At 50.4% G+C, this 26,152-nt stretch overlaps 2 protein-coding genes across 2 annotated transcripts; one reads left to right on the top strand and one right to left on the bottom strand.

The window, feature by feature from the left end:
* The first annotated feature begins 12,278 nt into the window (after positions 1–12,278).
* LOC134057393 (olfactory receptor 14A16-like) lies at positions 12,279–13,535 on the top strand. Its single transcript, XM_062514381.1, has one exon. It carries the CDS (start codon positions 12,303–12,305, stop codon positions 13,245–13,247), a length of 945 nt encoding a protein of 314 aa, XP_062370365.1. The 5' UTR covers positions 12,279–12,302; the 3' UTR covers positions 13,248–13,535.
* A 3,834-nt stretch (positions 13,536–17,369) lies between these two features.
* Positions 17,370–18,314, bottom strand: LOC134057323 (olfactory receptor 14J1-like). The gene has a single exon (XM_062514314.1). It carries the CDS (start codon positions 18,297–18,299, stop codon positions 17,370–17,372), a length of 930 nt encoding a protein of 309 aa, XP_062370298.1. The 5' UTR covers positions 18,300–18,314.
* Between the last annotated feature and the right edge of the window lie 7,838 nt (positions 18,315–26,152).

Raw genomic sequence — 26,152 nt, forward strand, 5'->3', positions numbered from 1 at the left:
TTGTGGCTGCCCCAGCTTTGGGATGGGCCCTGGGCCTGGAGCAGGAGCAGCTCTGGAGGGCCCCAAGGCCGGGGCTGTTGTGCTGGCCTGGGCAGATGGGATGGCAGGAGGGGCCGCAGAGCTCTCAGGAGCTCAGGGAGAGGGCAGCAGGGCACACAGGGAGCCTCCTTTGGCCTTGGCCAAGCACCTTCCCCCATGGCCGGGGCTCAGTCCTCTCTGGGCTGCACTTGCTCACCCAATGGTGATGGCAGCAGCTCGGGCACTCGCAGTGTGGTCAAACCCACACACGATACAGGGGATGCCAATAGCAGTGCTGTGGGAGCTCCGCTGTCAATGCAGCAGGGTGGCAAGGAAAGGATGGGGGTCCTGGATATCAACCATCCCTCCCTCGGCTTCCTGCACTTCCTGCCTCTCCTCCCATGCTGCGTTCCCGAGGGTGCACTCACTCTCCTTGCTGCTTCCCTGGTGGGTGGTGCCCATGGCATCTCTGCTGGGCTCTCATGGCTGTGTCCAGTGCATGGCTCTGAGCCCCTTCTTTTTCTGCTGGGGAAAATCACGTTCCCATATCTCCAGCCGCTTCTTCTTTTTATAAGAGTCCTCTGTTTACAAGGGTCCCCAGCAGGTTTTTCCATTCACAAGGTCCAGACCTCCACAGCTCTCAGCTGCTGGCAGCTCTTCCTGGTCACCTTCCCCTGCTGGGGTTCCATCTCCACCACTGTCCCCATGGTCAGGTTATTGCTGATCACTCATGGCAGTGGAGACAGAAGGGATGACACAAAACTTCATGTTCATGTGACAGTAATTACTAACATTTCAGTTATGAAATTACAGTCAGGATTAATTATATCTGTAAGGCCTCAAGGCCAGCTGTTAGCCACTACACACAGCCACTGAGCAAAGCCACTGACCAGCCCCAATCACCACTCCTCACAGCTCACAGACCACCTCCACTGACCACACCAACAACTGACCACACTGCACTGGCCACCCCATTTACCACACCCACTGACCACCCTCTCACTGCCCAAAGCCACTCACGACCCCCCAGCAACCAACTGACCACACCCAATGACTACCCAAATGATCACACCCAAATGACCACACCCAAATGACCACACCAGTGACCACAGCCCACACCACTGACCACCCCCAGAGACCTTCCAACTGCCCACACCCACTGCCCACACACAGTGATCACACCCACTGACCACAGCCCAAAGAACTCCCAGCTGACCATACCCCAGCTAACAACCCCCAACCATAACCACTGATCACACCCACTGACCACACCCATATCCAAAAAAACAATGCCCACACCCCACTGACCACACCCACTGACCACACCCCAATGACCCCTAAACTGACCATACCCCTACTGAACAGCTCCATTGTCCTTAACCAGTGACCACAGCCACTGACCACACCCATATCAAGAAACCAATGTCCACACTCACTGACCACACCCCAATAACCACATCCACTGACCACTCCCCCTTGACCAAACCCCACTGGCCACACCCCTTGACCACACCCAAAAGACCTCCCAACTGATGATACACTCAGGGACCACACCCACAACCCACATCCACTCCCCACACCCACTGACCAAACCCCAATGACCAACCCAATGACCACCCCCTCTGACCACACCACACTGACCATGTACAATGACCACACCCACTGACCATAACCACTGACCACACCCAGTGAACACACCTATTGCCAAGACACCAATGCCCCCACCCCACTGACCACACTCACTGACCACAGCCCACCAAATTCTGCCATGGACCACCCCCACTACCCACATCTACTGACCACATCCAACTGACCACACCTACTGACCACAACCACAGTCCACACCTACTGACCACAGAAACTGACCACACCCCAATGACCCCCAAACTGACCATACCCCCACTGACCACCTGCACTGACCAGAATCACTGACACCCACACTGACCACACTCACTGACTCCATCCATACCAAAAAAACAGTGCCCATATCCTAATGACCAGCACAACTGGCTGCACCCACTGACCTCCCCCAATGACCACATCCACTGCCCACACAGACCGCACCAAGAGACCACCCCTCACTGACCACATCCCAATGACCACACCCACTGACCACACCCCACTGACCACACCTGCAGCCTTGTGAAGCCATGTGTTCAGTGACTGAATTGTCTGTAAAGGCTTCTTCCTTATCAGTCACCATGGACTCCTGAGTTCTGTGAGGAGACACGTTCCCACACTGTCACAATGGCCCCTTGGTTCCATGGGGATCCATAGTGTCTCCATGGTGTCCTTGGATCTGCTGCTGTCCTTGTCACAACTGACCCATGGTTCCATGAGGTTCCGCAGTGTCACCATGGTCGCTGTCAGAGGCTGGATGAGATCCATGTCCCCAGACACCTCGGGATGAGCTGTCAGTCAGTCCCACAGTGGGCTGGTGCTGACCCAGGCTCTCATTGCCCGAGCCATCCCAAGTCCCACATGGGGGGAGGCCCACGAAGGGTCAGGGGCTGAGAACACAGAGCAGGAGCTCAGCCCATGGTGCGTACCCTGCCTTCTCCTGGGGTCTGTGTCTCACCCACACTGGAACCCTAGGAGTTGGTAGCCATGTGTGTGTGTCTTTCTAGAGAGCTTCTGTCCTTCGGTCTCTCTCTCTTTCCTCTAATTCTAATGTTCTTTATATGGAACAGTTTGGCTACCTATTCAAATTAAATATTTAGAGGTTTCTAGATTAAAAAGGCAAAGTTAATGAAGTTACTGTTATGATAAGACCTTTATTTTGGCTTGGATGCTATATTAAACCCTTTTTCCAAAGTTCCTTGATACTCTATATTTTGTAAGTAAAATTTTGTGTCATTTTGAGCTCTTGAAAATATCAGGCTGGGGTTGCTCTTGTGCACCAAGCTTGAGTAAAGGAACCTTTGGTTACCCCCAGCATTTCATTGCTCTGGGGTGTTACAGCCCTGCAGGCTCACCATGGCCTCTTGTTCCCATGAGGCCCCACAGTGTCACCCTGTGCCTTGGTTCCATGAGCATGTGGAGTGTCCCACAGGCTGATGCCATTTGTCCTTGCTGCCCCTGCCATCCCACTGCCCCAGCAACAGCCCCGAGCCACCCGTGAGGGACAGGCCCTGCTGTCCCAGGCCTGGGCTCAGCCTTGGCCTTTCTGCTTCCTCCAGCCAGCCCAGGCCTTGCTCAGCATTGCAGTTCCCTGCTCACAGCCTTTGGCTCCTGCAATCCTGCCCTCAAGGATCTGCTCTCCCCAGGCCCTGGGGAGCCTTGGGCACTCCCTGCCCTCACTCATGGCGGCCACTGATGCTCCAAGGCACTTGCAGTTTTGCTGCTGACTCCTGCAGCAGCTTCTTCAACCTTCTCTCAGTGCCTCTCATCCAAAATATCAGGAAAAGACTCCTTAACACTAATTTGGGTTTAGAGAGGGCTGGGGATGTCAGGGGATGGCACACAACCTTCTGTGGACATGTGATTCTAAAAGCGTGTTGCATGTATGCATTTGCTCCATTTGATTGACAGCTCATCCCGAGGTGTCTCGGGACATGGATCTCATCCAGCCTCTGACAGCAACCATGGTGACACTGCAGAACCTCTTGGAACCATGGGTCAGTTGTGACAAGGACAGCAGCAGATCCAAGGTCACCATGGAGACACTATGGATCCTCATGGAACCAAAGAGACCATTGTGACACTCTGGTGCCTCATGGAATCAGGGGGATGCTTGTGATACACAGGACTCCTATGGAACCAAGAATTAAAGATGAAGCTGTAGGGCCATAGAACCAAGGAGCCGTTGTGACACTGAAACAGGGGGAATTAAAATTTAAATTAAAGATTTCAGGGTAAAAATACAGGAGGATGCTTTAACTAGAAGGGGGAGGACAAGATGCTATGAATGCTTCACATTCTCTGTCTTTGCAGGAACAGGAGAACAGAGCAAGGCTACAAGTTAAGGTAGAGGGGCAAGAATGTGCAAACAGGATGGAAGAGTGAGGACTCTTCAAGATTAAGGGGATTCCTTCGACCCTTGAGCCAGAACAAACTGGTGTCAAAGTCTGGAAACAGACAAAGACTAATTCACTTGCACAAAGAATGGAAGGTGAAAAGTTCAGCTGAGAGGAAGACTGTTTACTTCATCCCAAAGACCCCCAGATGACCACCAGAGCGACCAACAAGGAGCAGTGCGCAGTCACAAAGATGCTTAGAGCTAATATTAATACAAAGCAGGGACAGGCAGAGTTAGGAAATGAATGTGTATGAGGTGTATTGTGCAATCCCAGTTTGTAGAGAATGAAAAGAGAGGCGCAGGTCACTGAAGCTGTGCAGGTTTTTGGAAGAGCTATCCCTCATGTACCTCAGTACTAAATAAAATACATACCTCTAACCTACCTTGTGGGTTATAGAGCTCTTCTGCACATCAATCTGGGTGACCCTGCTGCACCCCTGGGATTTTGGGGTGCCCTCCCTGCCCATTCCAGAACTGGAGCTGGTGCAGAACACCGTCTTCATCAACCCCACAGAACAAAGCACCTGAGTGTACCTGCACTGCATCCTCTCCTGAGATCACTTGGGGCTCCCTCCCACCCCGGGGGCTCTCACCTGGAGTTTGGGGGTATCCCCTGAATGTTGGGGGTGCCCCTGACACCCCCCCTCTCCCCCTCCCACTGCCAAGGGTCATCTGTGTCCAAGTTGACCAGGAGGACACAACCAGGTCCATCATCCTCTCCAGGCCCATCAGGGTGAGTCAGGATGCTTGGGTGCCACAAACATCACCTGGATAGGCCCCAGAAATCACCTGGCTACACCTGAGTACCACCAAAACCCACCTAGGTGCCCCAAAAATCAGCTGGATACACCTTGGTATCCCTTGGACACCTGGATCACCTAAAATCTCTTGGGCCCCATAAAACTGGTGTCTCAAAAATCCTCATTGCTTTGACTGGGTAGACCTGGTGTCCCTTAAAATCCCTATGACTTTATTGGCTACATCTGATATCCCTAAATTCTGATGGATTTCAATGGGGTTCTCTTTATCCCCATTTATCTCTACCAATTCCTACCAGTGGTGCTACTTTTGCCCCAGTACGCCCAGGAACTCCAGTGGACCCCTTAGACACTCCCAGTACTCCCAGTTAAGCCAGTAATCCTTCCCAATCAAGCTCTATTAATGGATAGACTCGGTGTCCCAAAATTCCCAAATGATTTCAATGAGGAAGACCTGGTGTTCCTCAATATCCATTGACTTCAAATCACAGACCCTATGTCCCAAATTTTTTTGGTGCAAAAAATCCCAATTTTGGGCTCAGAATTTCCAGATTTTGAGCTGAAAATGGAGATTTTTTTGGGCTTACCTGGAGGAACAGCTCCAGCACAGGCTGCAGCTGTGGGATCAGGGATCCGGGAGTAGCTTTCAGGAATTCATCCAGGACTTCCAGATCATCAGCACCACTTTCCTGGAGCAGAAATTCCCAGAATTCAGCCCATGATTTCTCTGTAATTTACACGTATTTCTCCATTTGAGCTCCAATTGTCTGCAAAATCATCACTGACTTTAACTGGTAGACCTGGTTTCCCTAAATCCTCATTGACTTCAATGGGGTAGACCTGGTGTTCCTACATCCCTATTGATTTTAAAGAGTATTCCAGATGTTTAGAAAATACCAATCAGGAGATTAATATTACAAAGGACAGGGCAACTGAGAGACATCGTAAAAGGTGGTTTATGGGTTGATTGCATCCATCTCATTGAATGCTGAGATATTAAATGTAACACATCCAAGGCCATAATATCAGAGGATGCCCAATTCTCAGTTACAATGCCTTATGTCAGTTTTTTAGCCAATACAATACCTCTACAAGTTTGCTAGCATCTTTTTACACCAATCATTAATTGCTTTGCTTCCCATGGCTCTGCCACAATGCATCATTTCTCAACCAATCATATAGCACATCACAAACTTTAACTTGTACATCTTTAACTTCTAACTAAATTTATAATAGATTCCATTCCTAAATTTTAAAATATTTTACTATCTTACCTAACATACTGCTTTGCTCACATAATAGATATCTCTGTTTGCTTAAAACATATTTCTATGTAAACTACAGACTTATATTCTTGTTTTATGTTGATTTTAATTTTTATGCTCTAACTCTCCAATTCTTCTTCAAGGTCTTAGGTCAAACCTTGGATCCATCTCTATCTCTCAGCCTGTATGCACAAGGCCCTGGGAGCTCTCCATGCCTGCATTTCCCACACCACCTGTCATCTCTGCCTCCAATTTCCTGCTCTGACTGGAACCTGGGCACACTTTCTCAGTTGTGTCCCTCAGTGGGACCCATGAACAGTATCATAAACTTTGGACTTTGATTATGACTGAATTCTTGAGAGGTTTCCTATCAAACCACAGTTCTGCCTTGATGTCCCTCTGTTGTGGTACAGTTCATCAGGAAGGATTTCAACTCCAGTTATGGAGAAATATGTCAAAGACCTTCTTAGAAATCTCCATTACTATTTTCAAGGCTGCATTTCAATACAGTTCTCTCTAGAGCAGAGGTGATCACAGCATTGTGTGATTGATATTTGTGAGAAATGGATTTGTAAAGGATTCTCAAAGCCTGACTGAAAGCTCCCACAGTCTTGTACATGTGTATGCAAACTCTGAGATAAGGTGTGCTGACTTAGAAAGGCCATGGAATAGAAAAGACATTGAAGAGAGAGAGATTGAACTAGAAACAAGTCTCAAATGATGGCCTTGCAAAAAGACCAGATATTTTGGAGAATTAGAACTGTGAAAAATGCATTGTGGCAAGACCACGTAGGGTAAAATTATAGGTGATTGGTGTTAGAAATATTAGCACCACAGATTGCCAATAGCCAGTAGGCTGAAAAATATTTATAAGTTCTTGTAACCAGGAAATAAGTTGGCTTCTGATTGACTGGCATTGACTTCTACATTACTTTTGTTTCACTCTTTACAAGACTGGTAATGTAATAATATCCTGCAAAAAAATGCCACACAGTTGTCCCGTCTCTGTAGAGCTGGGAGATTTCAACAGTGCTGAGTCCCTGGACATCAGTCCCTGAGAGGGAGCTGAAAGAAAACTTGTCAAGAGCTCAAAGTAATATTCAAACTCCAAAGTTTCTTGAAGTTTTAATGGATGCCACTGAGGGACCCCACTAAGTGTCCCAGGTTCCAGTTAGAGCAGAACACTGGAGGCAGTGATGACAGGAGCGGACAAACAAGGGAAAGGTGTCTGTGATGCTGAGCAAACCTGGATGTGTCTCAGCAATGCCAAGGGCCAAGGGCTGAGCCCCAGCCCCTGGCAAGGCAGATCCTGTCCCTCCCTCCTTGCTCAGGGCTCTTCCCGGGGCACTGGGCTCTGGGGATGTGCAATGCCAAGGGCAGCACCATGGGGCGGCCCCTGCCAGGCTGCTGAGCAGGGACAAGGAGGCAATGAGGCCCCAGCCCTGCCATGGGATGGAAATTCCTTTCTCCTCGTGTCCTGTCTGTGCTCTCCTCTGCTCTCTTCAGTCTCCACTCCTCTGGGCACAAAGCTCCTTTTTCCCTATATAGTGGTCATTTTCTTGTAGCCTCCAAACACTACCTTGGGAGATTTTTGGGCCCTCTCAACCCTGTTGGCATATTAAAACATTCTTCTCATGATCTAAAAAAAATCACCAGAGGACAAGGCAGCCAAGCATTTGTGTCCTTGATACTTTTGTCTGGGTACAATTCTTGGATAGAGCCTACATCCAAAAAGGATTGTCACCATTTAATTTACAAAAATACATAACTTGTTCTGTCTCAACATCAGGGGTTAATCCTCCCATTACAATTTCTGGTAATGAAACCATATTGCCCCAGTTCTCTCCCCCAGCTTTGCTTTTATTTGTATTTTCAGAGGCTGTAGTGTGTCCTTGAGTTTCAGGCCTGGAGGAATTGTTTTTCCTGACCAAAATGTGAAAATGATAAATTAGCACTTTATATGGAGTTTACATATATTCACTGATGCAGTACAGGATATGAAAAATATCAAGGCTAAAACCTTAATGCATCACAGTTGTCACTGAACCAAGGGGCCACTGTGACACTTTGCAGCCCCACGAAACCAAGGAGTCCATTGTGACACTGCAGGGCCCCATGGAACTAAGGATTCATGGAACAGTGTGGGACCCCATGGAACCAAAGGTCCATTGTGACACTGGGGCCTCATGGAATCCTGGAGGCCATGAGGACACTTTGAGGCCTCGTTGAATCGAGGGGCTCTGAAGGGATTCATGGAACCAAGGAGACCCTTGTGACACTGTGAGTCCCCATGGAACCAAGGGTCGATTTTGGTAGCACAAGGCACCAAGGAGACCCCTGTGACACTGCAAGGCCACATGGGAGCAAAGAACCACTGTGACACTGTGGAACCCCTTGGAAACAAGAGGCCAGTGTGACACAGCTGGGCCTCATGGAACCAAGGATCCAATATGACACAGCCATTGTGACACTGCAGGGCCCTGTGGATCCAAGGGAACAGGGAACAGGTCAGGTTGGATTGGCCTGACTGGTCCAACTGCCCTTGGCATGTCAAGGGTCTCTTCTCATGTTGCCCTGAAACACTGGGGCTCTGGGATTTCCTTCAAATGGAAAAGGACTGTCCTTCCCATTCAAGAATCCATGGCCAAAATGAGATTCCCCTTCCAAAATTCCCAATATGCAGGGATTGCTCCCATACAAAAGCTGCCATTACCAACAAGTCTGGCTGCCCTTGTCTTCCTTAGAGCCAGCTCTCACCTTCCTTCAAACCCTGGGGCTCAGTGCTTTCCTTCCTAAGGAAAAGAACCATCCCTCCTGTACAAGCACCCAAGGCCAAAATGGGAACTTTTCCTCCCAGATTCCTATCCTCAAGGATTTCTCCCACAAAATGCTGCTAGCACAGATAGGTCTGTCTGGTCTTGGGTTCTGCTGACTGCAGTTTATCAGCCCCTGAAACACTGGGGCTCTGTGGTTTCCTTTCTGTGCAGACCATTGTGATACTGAGGGTCCCATGGAACCATGGAGACAAATGTGACACTTTCAGGAGTTGTGAAATGACACTTTGTGACACCATCAAAACCCCTTGGAACCAAGTTCATCACTGTGGCACTGCTGGGCTGCATGGTGCCAAGGGGCCGGTGTGAAGCAGCAGGGCTGTGTGGAACCAAGAGGCCATTGTTGCATTACAGGGCCTCGTGCAGCCAAAGGGGCACTGTGATCCTGCAGGGCACCGTGGATCCATGGAGAACACTGTGGCATTGCAAGGCCCCATGGAATCATGGAGACCATTGTGACACTGTGGGGCCCCATGGAACCAAGGGGACATGGAACAGCTCTGGCTGGGCCTCCTGGGGGCCACCTGGCCGGTCTGGCTGATCCTGGCATGTTGAGAGCTGCATCTCATCAGCCCCTGGAACACTGGGGCTCTCGGCTTTCTTTTTGATGTGAAAGAACCATCCACCTTTCCAGGTGCGCAAGGATAGAATTGGCACTGCCCATGAAAAGTTCTCCATAGACAAGGGTTGCTCCCAGCCAAAATCTGCCAGGACAGACAGCTCAGGCTAGCCTTGGCCTCCTGAGGGTGTCTCTCATCTACCACCACACACTGGGACTCAGTGCTTTCCTTCCAGTGGAAAAGAACTGCCCTCCTTACCAAGCTGCCAATGCCCAAATCTGGGATTCCACCTCCAAAATTGCATCTGTCCAAGAACTGGGTCCAGACAAAAGTAGCCAGGACAGACAGGTCTGGCTGCCTTGTTCTCTGGTGATTTCCTTAGAGCAGAATGTTTTCATTTGCCAACACCTTGGAGACGGCCCAGAGATCACCAGGCAGCAACTAACAGAACAAGAGGACACAGCCTCAAATTGTGTCTAGGGAAAATTTGGCTGGATACTAGGAAAAACGTTTTTGATGGAAACAGTGATAAAAGTACTGGAATGATCGGCCCGGTGAGGTGGTGGAGTCACCATCCATGGATGTGTTAAAACAAAGACTGGATGTGGCAATTTGGGCCATGGTCAAGTTGAGGCGTTAGGGCATGGGTTGGATTTGATGTTCTTGAAGGTCTCTTCCAACTTTCTCAATTTGTGAAATCTCTAAATTCAGTGAATTCTGTGAATCTCAAAATTTTGGGTTTGGAGGCAGCAAGAACATGACCTCTGTATCAGGACAAAACAGCTCTGTGTTTAGTGGAGTGGAGACTGGGGACAGAAGAAGAGAGTGGTTCAAGGGAGGTTTCATAGATGGAGGATCCTTTAGACATAGCTGAAAACAGCCTGAGAAAGAAAGAATTAATGCCAAGAGCAGACAGGATGGTCCAGACTGGACCCAAGGTTAAAGAAATTTCTCTCCCAGTGAAGGTCATTGGTGCAACACATCCCCCAGAAGGAGTCAGGAGCAGCCCAAGGCTTTGTGTGTGCAGGCAGAGGCAGGCAGGACGCAGAGCTGTCAGCAAAGGAAGGGGCCAGCCAGGTGGGGCAGCCGGGGGATGAGGACAGCCTGCAGGGACAGAGGGGCAGGGCATGGACACCGTAGGACAGCCTGGGCTGCAGAGGGCACAGGGATGGGCAGCAGCTGAAAGGCCCTGCCAGAGCCAAGTGCTGCAGCACTTTGGCCATGGCTGCTGGCCCTGGGCCCTTGGCCAGCAGGGGACAAGTGAGCCTTGCTGTGCTGGGGCCTCATTGCCTCCTTGTCCCTGCTCAGCAGCCTGGCAGGGGCCGCCCCATGGTGCTGCCCTTGGCATTGCACATCCCCAGAGCCCAGTGCCCCGGGAAGAGCCCTGAGCAAGGAGGGAGGGACAGGATCTGCCTTGCCAGGGGCTGGGGCTCGGACCTTGGCATTGCTGAGACACATCCAGGTTTGCTCAGCATCACAGACACCTTTCCCTTGTCTTTGTCCCCTCCTGTCATCACAGCTACCAGTGTTCTGCTCTAACTGGAACATGGGGACAATTTCACAGTCATATCCCTCATTGGAATCCATTAAAAGTCAAAAAATCTTCCAACTTTAAATCTCACTTTAAGTTTTGAGAAGTATTTTTTGTAAAACAATTTCTCAGGGACTGTGTCTTATTTAAAGAAGAACAAACGACTAATAGGGTAATTAAAGTCACTGTGCTGTGTCTCCAGGCACAGAGGCAGCTCCTGGCAACCAAGAAGACTTTCAAAAAGACAATTCTGCTGAGGAGGAGCTCTTCTCCCAGCCCAGAAGGTCTGAGGGCACTGCCTGCACACACCCCAGGCACAGCACAGAGGCACAGAGAGCTTCAATCAATCAGGGCTGGGAAGATGCTCACAAGTGCCTGGGGCAGAATCACTCCCAGCCCTGGACACAGGAAGCCTCTGGCTGCAGGACAATGCAGCTGCAGCTCCTGCAGTGATCTCCTAAAGCTGGAACATCCCAATGCCCACAGACTCTGTGAGTACATTCTCTGATTCTCTCTCCTGTAGAGCAGCCAGGGGTGCCCAGGGCTGTCCTGCAGAGCAGGGTCCTGCAGCCCAGGGTGCTGTGCTGGGCAGGGACTCTGCTGCCTGCCAGGGACAGCTCTCAGCCAGCCCTGGGAGCTGCTGACAGCACTGGGGGACAAGGTCTGGGTGGAGGGAGACAGCTGGTGAGACTTGGAAGTGTTCTCCTTGAGTGGTGAGGATGGTGCATTGATCAGGACTGATCCCAGCATGACATTTATCTACAGAACATTTCCAAATAGATTATACAGGGAGCACAGCAAGTCAGGGGCTGCATAAAAGGGAAAATCCTGATTTTATAATCTACTGCTCAGGGTCACCTAGATGGAAAATTGAACCTTGATATTCATATCTCTATTCAGGTTGAGAACAATAAAAACAATTTCTCTCAGGTCTGAATAAACCAGGCAAAGAAAGAAATCAGCACAGGGCCCCTTACAGGCACCATCACTGTTGCTTTTCCAGCCTCCTCAGGGTTGCTCTGACTTTGCCATCAGAGCCTGCAGAGGCAGAGCTGGCCCTGGCAGTGCCCTGTGCTGGGAGGGGTCTGCAGGGCAGAGCTGAGCCCCCAGGGCTGGGCTGGGCTCTGGCAGCACTGGCAGGGCCCAGCCCTGGGCACAGGGAAGCAGCAGCTGGCAGGGAGAGCTCCAGGCAGCAGAGCCCTGGGCAGGCAGTGGGGGGAAAGTGACACCAAGCTGGGCTGGGATATTTCAAGTCATCTCCAAACCAAACTATTCCATGATTACTGTTCTTACAGATCACCAAGCCAAGACACAGCAAATGTCCAACAGCAGCTCCAGCAGGCACTTCCTCCTGCTGGCATTGGCAGACACGCGGCAGCTGCAGCTCCTGCACTTCTGCCTCTTCCTGGGCATCTCCCTGGCTGCCCTCCTGGCCAACGGCCTCATCATCAGCGCCGTAGCCTGCGGCCACCACCTGCACACCCCCCTGTTCTTCTTCCTGCTCAACCTGGCCCTCACTGACCTGGGCTCCATCTGCACCACTGTCCCCAAAGCCATGCACAATTCCCTCTGGCACACCAACAACATCTCCTACTCTGCATGTGCAGCTCAGCTCTTTTTCTTCATGTTCTTCATGTCAGCAGAGTTGTCCCTCCTGACCATCATGTGCTACGACCGCTACGTGTCCATCTGCAAACCCCTGCACTACGGGACCCTCCTGGGCAGCAGAGCTTGTGCCCACATGGCAGCAGCTGCCTGGGCCAGTGCCTTTCTCTATTCCCTGCTGCACACAGCCAATACATTTTCCCTGCCCCTGTGCCAGGGCAATGCCCTGGGCCAGTTCTTCTGTGAAATCCCACAGATCCTCAAACTCTCCTGCTCACACTCCTACCTCAGGGAACTTGCGCTTCTTGCAGTTAGTGTCTGTTTGGTATTTGGCTGTTTTGTGTTCATTGTTTTCTCCTATGTGCAGATCTTCAGGGCTGTGCTAAGGATCCCCTCTGAACAGGGAAGGCACAAAGCCTTTTCCACCTGTCTCCCTCACCTGGCTGTGGTGTCTCTGTTTATCACCACTGCCACATTTAGCTACCTGAAGCCCCCCTCCATCTCCTCCCCATCCCTGGATCTGTCCCTGTCAGTTCTGTACTCAGTGGTGCCTCCAGCCCTGAACCCCCTCATCTACAGCCTGAGGAACCAGGAGCTCAAGGCTGCAGTGTGGACACTGATGACGGGAAAATTTCTGAAACGTTTAAATGGTTTCTGAAAGTGAAGTGCCAATTTCTGTGAATCTCTTGTAATAAAAGTAATCTTTGAAAGTCCTGTTGTTTTTTATTTTTTTTCCCCATTTTCAGTTTTTAATATTGTCCATAAACCAAGCCCATTTTTTGTGCCATCTCTCCTTTTGTTTGCTCTCCTCCTTTAGTGTGACCCACAGATTGTATCAATGCAGAGCTCTGTTCTTGGTGGTGTGACATGAAATAAAGGATACCCCAAAAGCCTTTTCATTACAGATGCTCCTTTTGTTCCCTTCCCTGGAGCTGCAGCAGCAATGTCTGTGTGCAGAGCTGGGGACAGATCAGTGATGGCACAGCTGGCCACACCATTCCTGATCCAGGCCAGGTGCCAGGAGCCCACCTGGGCACACTGCTGGCTCATGCCCACCCAGCTGTCCATCACTGCCCCCAGGTCCCTTTCTGCCTGGCCCCTCTCCAGCCACTCTGTCCCCAGCCTGGAGCACTGCAGGGGTTGTTGTGGCCAAAGTGCAGGACCCAGCTCTTGGTCTTGTTAAACCTCACCCTGTTGGATTTGTGCCCTGGATCCAGCCTGTCCAGGTCCCTCTGCAGAGCTCTCCTACCCTCCAGCACATCCACACTCACACCCAGCTTGGTGCCATCTGCACATTTGCTGATGGTGCACTGTGCTCCCTTCTCCACATCATCAATAAAGATGTTAAACAGGACTGGGCCCACACTGATCCCTGCAGGACACCACTGCACACACGCTGCATGTGGCACCATTCCCCACCACTCTCTGGGCCCCGATGTCCATCCAGTTCTTAGCCCAGGGAGGGGTGAACCGCTCCAAGCCACAGGCTTCAGCTTTTCCAGGGAATGCTGTGGGATGGGGTGTCAAAGGCTAAAGTTCCAGTAGACAACATCCAGAGCCCTCCCTGTATCCACCAGGCCCTGTCAGAAAACTCCTGGTGGGCAGGAGCTGGGCAGGAGGCAGCCGTGTGCCCTGGCAGCGAGGCAGGGCAGGAGCACCCAGGGCTGTGGGACCAGGACATCAAGGACGTGGATTATCCAGGGCACTGGGGCCTGGTTTGGGTTGCCCAGGGCAGGAAAGATGTCTGGCAGCTGGAGCAGGGTGAGGGAAGGGCCTCCAAGGTGGGGCTGGAGCCCTTTGGCTGTGAGCAGAGGCTGAGGGAGCTGGGCTTGTCCAGCCCGGAGCAGGGAAGGCTGAGGGGCTCCTCATCCCAGCCTGGCAGTGCCAGCCAGGAGCTGATGGAGAACACAGAGCCAGGATCTTCACCGGGGGGCCTGGGGGGAGACAAAAGACAATGGGTGGAAGGGGGAAAGAGGGGAGATCAGACAGGACATGTGGAAAACTCTTGTTCCCATGGGCTCAGACAGGTTCTCAGATAATGCCCTATCACTCTTCTTTTGGATAATCAAATTCTGATCACATCTGGCCTTAAACCACTTGGTCTGACCCAGTTTCTGACAGCTTGGGCTGCAGACTTGCTGAGGCCCCTTCCATCCTCAGCTCCCTGATGATCCTGGGACAATGCTGCGCTCGATTTTGGAATGGGCCAGAGCAGATTTTTATGGGACAGGAGCCCTCTGGGGGTGTGGGGAACCTGACACTTGCAAGGTGCACGAGCACATCTCACTAGCTGGGGCATTTGAGTACTTGAAGAAATATCCATGTCTTCCCACCAGGAGAGAACAGAAATTTCCTGGATATGTACTGATGACAGGAAAAGAAATCCTGCCCTTCCCCTCTACCTGTGTTACTACTATGCTGTCTATTATTTCATGTCCCTCTCCATTTGGGTGTTACCCGCTCTCCTGTTTAAATGGCCATGTCTAAGGATGTCTCTTCACTAGACCAGATGGTTCTATGGCCCTCCTATTGCTCCCAGATTTCCTTCTCCACTTGTTCTCTGATAATTTCACATCAGTCTTAGTTGTGTTTTCATTTGTAATAGAATCACCCTTTCTAATGTCTTTTTTAAAACTGTTTCTGAATGAAAATCCCTTGTGCATGGTGGACATATCTGATACTGGTTTGACATTGCACAGAGCTGAGGGAAGAATTCTGATGTTTATTAAATTATAACATTGATACACTTCTTATGTTGGCATATGAAGAGAAGCCTTCCTGTGCCTCTGAGTCTCAGCAGTTCCTGACCCCCAAAGGACACAAACCTGATGAGCTGTGGTGCCCACTGCACTGGTGGCTCTTGCACCTCCCTCCATAGGCACAGCAGAGCTCCCTTGTCCCACAAAGTCCCTGGCAAGGCAGGGATGAAGGAAACAGGACAGGCTGTGGGGATCAGGGGCAGGGCACGGCCAGGGATTTGGGGTGGTTGTGAGCCCAGGGCAGGAGCCGGCCCTTGGCCTTGCTGAAGCTCATCCAATTGTCCTGGGCCCATGGCTCCAGCCTGGCCAGATCCCTGTGCAGAGCTTGCTGCCCTGCAGCACAGCCACACTCCCAGCCAGCTTGGGCTCCCCTGGACACTGACTCAGGGTGCCCTCCATGGCCTGGTCCACATCAGCAAGGAACACATTGAACTGCCCTGGCCCCAGTCCTGAGCCCTGGGGACACCCCTGCATGTGGCTCCATTGCCCAGCACTCCTTGGGCTGCACTTGTGTTTGCCATGGAGCTGGGCCTGCCTTGGCTTCTGTTTGCTGACCCCAAATGAACATCCCTCTGTGTCTGGGGCAGCTCCTTCTCCAAGGAAAGCAGCTGGGACTTGGTGCCAAGGAGCTGAAAGCTGCAGGCACAGCCTGGACTGGAGGAAGCTCAGATTTGCACTGGGCTGCTCTGAGTGCCAGGGCTTGGATGAGGGAAATGGTGGGGTGGGGGTAGGGACAGAGTGTGATTGATTGTCAGCCATAAAGGGTCTTGATTTTCATATCTGTTCAGAGTGCATGAGGAAGTTCAATATCAATTGGACATTGCTCATATCCATCCACATACAGGAAAAAGATAAACAGGGCCCAATAGATAAATCTTTTCTCCTTGTACTGTTAACATAGTGTATCCAATTTGAACAGACTTTTCAAATTGATCAAATTAATGACAGAAGAGTAGAGCACATAACTTTTTCTCACAGTCATGGCTTGTTAAGGTGTTCTGAATGCTCATGAGCTCTTGGGCACTGAATTCCTGAACTGAAGAGCTGAAGGCTGAACAAGCCTCTGGACCAGTAAAATTCAGCAGCAGCCTCCAGGTTGCTGAGGATGTCAGCAGCCCCCAACTGAGGCCATCCCTGCCCTGAGACCAAGGGGGAATGGGCAGACAAGGAAAGCATCCCTGGGGCTGGAGAAGCAGAACTCAGAGGCACCAGCGGGTCCAGGTGGAAATGGAGTGTGGAATTTGGCTGTGAAAGCCCTGCCTGGTCTGTGCCAAGCAGGACTGACAAGCCCTGAGCCCATCCCCTGGGAATGGGGAGCAGTGGCCTCACAGGATGCTCGTGGCTGTCCTGAGCAGTGGGATGTGGGGTGGGAATGGTGAGGGCAGGAGAGCAGCAGGAGCCCTCCAAAGCTCTCTGGGGTTGGGGAGGAGGCCACGAGCCCTGGGGCTGGGAGGAACTGGTGTCTTCTCATGGGCCTCATTGGGAGGGACAGCAGGCACAGCCAGGGCACACAAATCTCATTGCTGCTGCCAGGGGTGGTCCCAGCCCCCCAAGGATTTGGTCACCCCCACTGCAGTTCTCCTACCCTAACACAGACCTGTGCTGGTTCCCTGGCAGATTTTCCAACGCCCCATTTCCCCAGCTCCCTCTGACCCTGGGAGCTCCCAGAGCTTTACTGATGTCCCTCTGGCCTCCCTCTCTGTCACTTCAAACCTCCACCTCTGCTCACAAGAACTGCCCCTGCAGAGACCAAGAACGGCTCAGGAAGCATCCTGAACATACAAGTCAGGGAAATAACTTATATACATTTAAATGCCAAGGGAACAAACTTTCTGAAAGTCTTTTTATTTCAATACAAAAGGGAGATATTAATACATTTATGGTAAGAGAAATAATACAGGATTTTACAAATGACACTGCAATAGTAGAAAAATAATCAGAAAACAGACCAACAAAAATTTGGGAAAATGCATTTAAAAGGCTAAGCTTGTAATGCTCAGCAGTACAAGAGAGATAGTTTATTATTTCTGAATTGATCCAATCATCAGTTTTCTCAGGGCATCCTTGAGCTCCTCGTTCCTCAGGCTGTAGATGATGGGGTTCAGAGCTGGAGGCACCACCGAGTACAGAACTGACAGGGACAGATCCAGGGATGGGGAGGAGATGGAGGGGGGCTTCAGGTAGGTAAATGTGCCAGCGGTGATAAACAGAGACACCACAGCCAGGTGAGGGAGACAGGTGGAAAAGGCTTTGTGCCTTCCCTGCTCAGAGGGAATCCTCAGTACAGCCCTGAAGATCTGCACATAGGAGAAAACAATGAACACAAAACAACCAAAGAAAGGAAAAGCACTAAAAGCAAGAAGCCCAAGTTCCCTGAGGTAGGATTTGGAGCAGGAGAGTTTGAGGATCTGGGGGATTTCACAGAAGAACTGGCCCAGGGCATTGCCATGGCACAGGGGCATGGAAAATGTATTGGCTGTGTGCAGCAGAGCATTGAGAAAGGCACTGGCCCAGGCAGCTGCTGCCATGTGGGCACAAGCTCTGCTGCCCAGGAGGGTCCCGTAGTGCAGGGGTTTGCAGATGGACACGTAGCGGTCGTAGCACATGATGGTCAGGAGGGAAAACTCTGCTGAGAGGAAGAACACAAAGAAAAACAGCTGAGCAGCACATGCAGAGTAGGAGATGTTGTTGGTGTGCCAGAGGGAATTGTGCATGGCTTTGGGGACAGTGGTGCAGATGGAGCCCAGGTCAGTGAGGGCCAGGTTGAGCAGGAAGAAGAACATGGGGGTGTGCAGGTGGTGGCCGCAGGCTACGGCGCTGATGATGAGGCCGTTGGCCAGGAGGGCAGCCAGGGAGATGCCCAGGAAGAGGCAGAAGTGCAGGAGCTGCAGCTGCCGCGTGTCTGCCAATGCCAGCAGGAGGAAGTGCCTGCTGGAGCTGCTGTTGGACATTTGCTGTGTCTTGGCATGGGGACCTGTAAAATAAAAAGAAATCAAGGAATAGTTCAATTTTGGGAGGACTTGAAATATCCCAGCCCAGCTTGGTGTCACTTTCCCCCCACTGCCTGCCCAGGGCTCTGCTGCCTGGAGCTCTCCCTGCCAGCTGCTGCTTCCCTGTGCCCAGGGCTGGGCCCTGCCAGTGCTGCCAGAGCCCAGCCCAGCCCTGGGGGCTCAGCTCTGCCCTGCAGACCCCTCCCAGCACAGGGCACTGCCAGGGCCAGCTCTGCCTCTGCAGGCTCTGATGGCAAAGTCAGAGCAGCCCTGAGGAGACTGGAAAAGCAACACTGATGGTGCCTGTAAGGGACCGTCTGCTGATTTCTTTCTTTGCCTGGTTTATCTGAATAAACCTGAGAGAAATTGTTCTTATGGTTCTCAACCTGAACAGACATGTGAATATCAATGTTCAATTTTCCATCCAGGCAACCGTGAGCAGTAGATTATAAAATCAGGATTTTCCCTTTTTTGCAGCCCCTGACTTGCTGTGCTCCCTTTATAATCTATTGGAAATGTTCTGTAGTTAAATGTCATGCTGGGAGCAGTCCTGATCAATGCACCATCCTCACCACACAAGGTGAACACTTCCAAGTCTCACCAGCTGTCTCCCTCCACCCAGACCTTGTCCCCCAGTGCTGTCAGCAGCTCCCAGGGCTGGCTGAGAGCTGTCCCTGGCAGGCAGCAGAGTCCCTGCCCAGCACAGCACCCTGGGCTGCAGGACCCTGCTCTGCAGGACAGCCCTGGGCACCCCTGGCTGCTCTACAGGAGAGAGAATCAGAGAATGTACTCACAGAGTCTGTGGGCATTGGGATGTTCCAGCTTTAGGAGATCACTGCAGGAGCTGCAGCTGCATTGTCCTGCAGCCAGAGGCTTCCTGTGTCCAGGGCTGGGAGTGATTCTGCCCCAGGCACTTGTGAGCATCTTCCCAGCCCTGACTGATTGAAGATCTCTGTGCTTCTGTGATGAGCCTGGTGTGGCTGCAGTCAGTGCCCTCAGCCCTGCTGGGCTGGGAGAAGAGCTGCAAATCAGCAGAAAGGTCTTTTTGAAGCTTTTCATGGTTGCCAGGAGCTGCCTCTGTGCTAGGAGCCCAGCCCAGCTCACTAGCAGAGAGGCAGCACAAGGACTTTAATGACCCCCTTGAGGCTTGGATGCTGTTTACATCAGACACAGTCCCCCATACTTTGCTTAAAATCTTCACAAAAACCCAAAGTGATATTCAAACTGCAAAGTTTCTTGAAGTTTTAACGGACTCCAGTAAGGAACACAACTGAGAAAATGTCCCCATGTTCCAGTTAGAGCAGAACACTGGAGGCAGTAATGAGAGGTGGGGACAAACAAGGGAAAGGTGTCTGTGATGCTGAGCAAACCTGGATGTGTCTCAGCAATGCCAAGGGCCAAGGGCTGAGCCCCAGCCCCTGGCAAGGCAGATCCTGTCCCTCCCTCCTTGCTCAGGGCTCTTCCCCGGGCACTGGGCTCTGGGGATGTGCAATGCCAAGGGCAGCACCATGGGGCGGCCCCTGCCAGGCTGCTGAGCAGGGACAAGGAGGCAATGAGGCCCCAGCACAGCAAGGCTCACTTGTCCCCTGCTGGCCAAGGGCCCAGGGCCAGCAGCCATGGCCAAAGTGCTGCAGCACTTGGCTCTGGCAGGGCCTTTCAGCTGCTGCCCATCCCTGTGCCCTCTGCAGCCCAGGCTGTCCTACGGTGTCCATGCCCTGCCCCTCTGTCCCTGCAGGCTGTCCTCATCCCCCGGCTGCCCCACCTGGCTGGCCCCTTCCTTTGCTGACAGCTCTGCGTCCTGCCTGCCTCTGCCTGTACACACAAAGCCTTGGGCTGCTCCAGACTCCTTCTGGATGCCAGGTTTCACTACAGCCCTGCCCTGTGAGTGAAATTTCTTTAACCTTGGGTCCAGTCTGAACCATCCCAGCTGCTCTTGGCATCAATTCTTTCTTTTTTTCTCAGGCTGTTTTCAACTATGTCCAAAGGATCCCCTATCTATGAAACCTCCCTTCAATCCCTCCCTGGGCTCTCTTCTGTCCTCAGTCTCCACTCCACTGAACACAGAGCTCCTTTGTCCTTATACATTGGTCATGTTCTTGCAGCCTCCAAACCCAAACTTGGGAGATTCACAGAATTCTTAGAATTCACAAAACTCACAGAATGAGTGGGTTGGAAGAGACCTTCAAGAACATCAAATCCAACCCATGCCCTAACACCTCAACTTGACCATAGTCACAAGTTCCATATTCAGACTTTTTTTTTAACATCCATGGGTGTTGACTCCACCACCTCTCCAGGCAGACCATTCCAGTACTTTTATCGCTCTTTCCGTGAAAAACTCTTTTCCTAGTATCCAGCCAATTGTTCCCTTTAAACAATTTGAGGCTGTGTCCTCTCATTCTGTCAGTTGCTGCCTGGTGATCTCTGGGCCCTCTCCACGTTGTTGGCAAATGAAAAGATTCTGCTCATAGTCTAAGGAAATCACCAGAGAACAAGGCAGCCAAGCCTGTCTGTCCCAGCTACTTTTGTCTGGGCCCAGTTCTTGGACAGATGCAATTTTGGAGGTGGAATCCAGATTTGGCATTGGCAGCTTGGTAAGGAGGGCAGTTCTTTCCCACTGGAAGGAAAGCACTGAGTCCCAGTGTGTGGTGGTAGATGAGAGACAGCCCTCAGGAGGCCAAGGCTAGCCTGAGCTGTCTGTCCTGGAAGATTTTGGCTGGGAACAACCCTTGTATATGAAGAACTTTTCATGGGGATTGCCAATTCCAGCCCTGGGCACCTGGAAAAGGGGATGGTTCTGCTCCACAGGAAGGAAAGCCCAGAGCCCCAGTGTTCCAGGGGCTGATGAGAGGCAGCCCATGACATGCCAGGATCAGCTGGACTGTGCAGGTGGCCCCCAGGAGGCCAAACCATCTCCACCCATTCCATGTCCATTCCTTTACAAATCCATTTCTCACAAATATCAATCACACAATGCTGCAATGACGTCTGCTCTATAGAGAACAGTAATAAAATACACACTTTTAAATAGGAATGGAGATTTCTAAGAAGCTCTTTGACACATTTCTCCATAACTGGAGTTGAAAACCTTCCTAATCAATTGCACTAGACCAGAGGGAATTCAAGGCAGAACCGTGCTTTGATAGGAAACCTCTCAAGAATTCAGTCATAATCAAACTCCAAAGTCTCTGATACTGTTCATGGGTCCCACTGAGGGACACAACTGAGAAAGTGTCTTCAGGTTCCAGCTAGAGGTGGAAATTGGATGCAGAGATGTCAAGTTGTGTGGGAAATGCAGGCATGGAGAGCTCTCAGGGCCTTGTTCATACAGGCTGAGAGATAGAGATGGATCCAAGGTTTGACCTAAGACCTTGGAGTAAGCTTGAAGTACTAGAGTGCTGAAAGTAAAATAGACATGAATCAAGAATATAAGTTTGCAATTTAAGTAGAAATAAGTTTTAAGCAAACAGATATGTATTATGTAAGCAAAACATTATGTTAAGTGAGATCTTAAAAGATTTTCAAGTTTAGCAGTAGAAGCTGTAATAAAGGTAGCTAGAAGTTTAAGGTGTATCAGTATAAGTGTGTGAAGTGTTATATGATTGGTTGAAAAATGATGCATTGCAGCAGAGCCATGGGAAGCAAAGCAAATAATGACTGGTGTAAAAAGACACTAGCAAAGTTCCTAGAAGTATTGGATTGGCTAAAAGCTTACATAAGTCATTATAACTAAGAATGAAGCAGCTCCTGATATTATGGCATTGGAGCTAAGACTTTTTATGTCTCAGCCTTCTTTGAGACTGCTGCCACAAGGCAATAAACCATGTTTTGCAATGTCTCTCTCTTGCCCCATCATTTATAGTAATCATCTCCTGGTAGGGATTATTTGTCCATCAGATGTGCCGATTGAAATCAATAAGGATTTCAAGACACCAAATCTACCCCATTAAAATCAATAGGGATTTAGGGACACCAAATGTACCCAATTAAAGTCAATGGGATTTAGGGACACCAGGTCTATCCATTAAAGTCAATGGGGATTTTGCCAAAACCTGGTGCTAAAATGGGTAAATTTGGGTAAATTTGGGAGACATCTTGGGCTGAATTCTGGGAATTTCTGCTCCAGGTTGACAGTGCTGATGCTTTGGAAGTTGTGGATGAATTCCTGGAAGCCCGTCCCAAATGCCTGATGCCACACCTGTGGCCCATGCTGGAGCTGTTCCTCCAGGTAAGTGGGAAAATTTCCATTTTCAGCCTAAAGTGTGGGAATTGCTATCAGAAAATTGGGGTTTTTAGCAGCAAATATTTTGGGACATCAAGTCTGCCATTTGAGGTGAATGAAGATTGAACAACATCATGTCTACCCCACTGAAATAAAGGACTGTCAGGACACCTGGTCTACCACGTTGAAGTCAATGGGAATGTAGAGAAAGCAGGTCTACCTATGAAAGTCAATAGGGATTTAGGGAAGCCAGGTCTACCCAGAAAAAGCAATGAGGATTTGGGGATACCTGTTTTAGGAGGCCACAGGGTTTTTCTGTGATCCAGGTGTCCAAGGGGTACCCAGATGTATCCAGGTGATTTTTGGAGGGATCCAGGAGATTTTTGATGCCCCCAGGTGTCCTGACTCACCTTGATGGGCTGGGAAAAGATCACAGCCACCACTGCATTGTGGCAGTTGATGTGGACACAGATGACCCTTGGAGCTGGGGGTCTGTCAGAGGGCACCCCAACATTCAGGGGGTTGCTCAAGGTGAGGGCCACAGCAGTGGGAGGGAGCCCCGAGTTACCTCGGGAGAGGATGCAGTGCAGGTACACTCAGGTGCTTTGGTCTGTGGGGTCGGTGTAGACGGCGTTCTGCACCAGCTCCAGCTCTTGCAGGGGCAAAGGGGGCACCCCAAAATCTCAGGGGGGAAGCGAGGTCAGCCAAATTCATGTGCGTAAAAACTCTATAACCCACAAAGGAAGTTCTAGGTATGTATTTTATATAGTGCTGAGGTGCATGTGGGATAGCTGCTCCAAAAATGTGCACACCTTCAGTGACCTGTGCCTCTCCTTTTATTCTCTACACATTAGGATTGCACAGTGCACCTAATACACATTCAATTCATAACTCCACCTGTCCCTGCTTTGTATAAATATTAGCCCCACACTTCTTTGCGACTGGGCACTGCTCCTTGTTGGTCGCTCTGCTGGTCATCTGGGGGTCCTTAGGATGAAGTAAACCCTTCTTTGTGTGTGTGTGTGTATTAGTCTTTGGTCTCTTTCCAGACCTTGAGACCAGTTTTTGCTGGCTCGGGGGTCGAAGGACTCCCACTTATCTGGAAGGGGACTCATTCTTCCACCCTGTTTAAACATTCTTGCTCCTCTGTCTTAATTTGTAGCATTGCTCTGTTCTCCCATTCCTGTCAAGACAGAGAATGTTAAGCATTCCTAGAATCTTGTTAGCCTCCTTCTAGTCAAAGCGTCCTCCTGTATTTTTACCCTGAAATCTTTATTTTAATTCTTCTTGTTTCAATGTCTCAATGACTCCTTGGTTCTATGGGGCCCCACAGCTTCATCTTGACCCCTGGTTCCATAGGGGTCAAGAGTTTCACAAGGGTCCCCCTGATTCCATGAGGCACAAGAGTGTCACAATGGTCTCTTTGGTTCCATGGGGATCCATAGTGTCTCCATGGTGTCCTTGGATCTGCTGCTGTCCTTGTCACAACTGACCCATGGCACCATGAGGTTCTGCAGTGTCACCATGGTCACTGTCAGAGGTTGGATGAGATCCATGTCCCCAGACACCTCGGGATGAGCTGTCAGTCAGTCCCACAGTGGGCTGGTGCTGACCCAGGCTCTCATTGCCTGAGCCATCCCAAGTCCCACCTGGGGGGAGGCCCACAAAGGGCCAGGGGCTGAGAACACAGAGCAGGAGCTCAGCCCATGGTGCGTACCCTGCCTTCTCCTGGGGTCTGTGTCTCACCCACACTGGAACCCTAGGAGTTGGTAGCCATGTGTGTGTGTCTTTCTAGAGAGCTTCTGTCTTTCTGTCTCTCTCTCTTTCTTCTCCTTCTAATGTCCTTTATATGGAACAGTTTAGGGTACCTCAACAATTTAAATGTTTAAAGGTTTCTAAGTTTAAATGGCCAAAGTTAAAGAAGTTCCTGCCATGATAAGAGTTTTATGTTGAATTGGATTCGATATTAAATCATTTTCCAGAATTCCTTGATTTTCTATACTTTGCCACTAGAAGTTTTGTGCCACTTTAACCTGTTGAGAATATCTGGCTGGGGTTTCTCCTGTGCGCCAAACACAAGTAAAGGAACCTTTGGTTACCCCCAGCATTTCATTGCTCTGGGGTGTTACAGCCCTGCAGGCTCACCATGGCCTCTTGTTTCCATGAGGCCCCACAGTGTCACCCTGTGCCTTGGTTCCATGAGCATGTGGAGTGTCCCACAGGCTGATGCCATTTGTCCTTGCTGCCCCTGCCATCCCACTGCCCCAGCAACAGCCCCGAGCCACCCGTGAGGGACAGGCCCTGCTGTCCCAGGCCTGGGCTCAGCCTTGGCCTTTCTGCTTCCTCCAGCCAGCCCAGGCCTTGCTCAGCATTGCAGTTCCCTGCTCACAGCCTTTGGCTCCTGCAATCCTGCCCTCAAGGATCTGCTCTCCCCAGGCCCTGGGGAGCCTTGGGCACTCCCTGCCCTCACTCATGGCGGCCACTGATGCTCCAAGGCACTTGCAGTTTTGCTGCTGACTCCTGCAGCAGCTTCTTCAACCTTCTCTCAGTGCCTCAGGCTCCTGCCATCAGCCCCAAATCCCCAAATCTGGGCATCATCAAAATACACAAAGGCCTTGGGAGCTCTTTGTCTTCCTTCCATTGTCTTCAAATCTCCAGGGCTTGTGCAGCTGCTTGCAGTCACTTTGGAGTTCTGTTAAGGAGGGAGATTTCAAAGTGCACCTCATGATTTTTGGTTTTACTCAAGGGCATATTATTTTTATTTTTCAGCTCATTGCAGAGGAGATAGAAAAATGATAGATCATTCCCCAGGTGATGTTGATGCTGAATGTCTCCTTAGGAGATCTGGGCACAGAGAAGAATGATCCCTTTCAGGGCTGACCCTGTTTAGACAACCTGCTCCTCACCCCCACCCTCAATGTGTCTGACATTGCTCATCTGGGACTGATATCCAGAAACATAAAAATTCCCTATAAATTTATTATACTTAATAAGGTAAATAATTAAATTTTAAATATTTTCCTCTATAAAAGGAAATTTTATTAATTTTATGAAATTAAAAATAATTAAATCTAATAAAAATAATTTTTCTATTTATAAGAAGTCATAATATTTTTATCACCTAGGTTTTTTTGTATTTATATTAAAATATATCCATTTTCAGCAACCAGAGATATTACCAGTCACAGTTTGTAAGTAACACAATTCCCTTAATTATTGGCTCTCGAGTTCTCCCTCCTTATGCTAATTAATCTTTTTATCAGTCTTTTTGTAATCCTTTTTATGATTTTGTCATTCAAGGCAAATTGAGCCACTCTGGGGTCCATGGAGACATTTCTGGGATACATTTGTGATGATTTGGGTCTATGGAAGCAATTCAGAGATAACTTGAGGGTCTGGAGGACACTTGAGGGAGCCGGGTGGGCACTGGGCAGGGCACTGAGGGATTCTGACGGACACCTCGGCGTCCGGGGCAGCTCTTGGGGGTGCAGGGGGAAAACTTGGAGGTGAGGGAGGGGAATGTGGAGCCCTTCGGGGTCCGGGCGGGCACTTGGGGCGCTCGAACGGGGCTCTCTGGGGCGGGGGGGATGAT

This window comes from Cinclus cinclus, unplaced genomic scaffold, assembly GCF_963662255.1.
Source record: "Cinclus cinclus unplaced genomic scaffold, bCinCin1.1 SCAFFOLD_32, whole genome shotgun sequence".
In the NCBI taxonomy this organism is placed as follows: domain Eukaryota; kingdom Metazoa; phylum Chordata; class Aves; order Passeriformes; family Cinclidae; genus Cinclus; species Cinclus cinclus.

Excerpts from the sequence above, each read along its gene's own strand:
- LOC134057393 (XM_062514381.1), top strand. The coding sequence starts at position 12,303 with ATGTCCAACAGCAGCTCCAGCAGGCACTTCCTCCTGCTGGCATTGGCA.
- LOC134057323 (XM_062514314.1), bottom strand. The coding sequence starts at position 18,299 with ATGTCCAACAGCAGCTCCAGCAGGCACTTCCTCCTGCTGGCATTGGCA.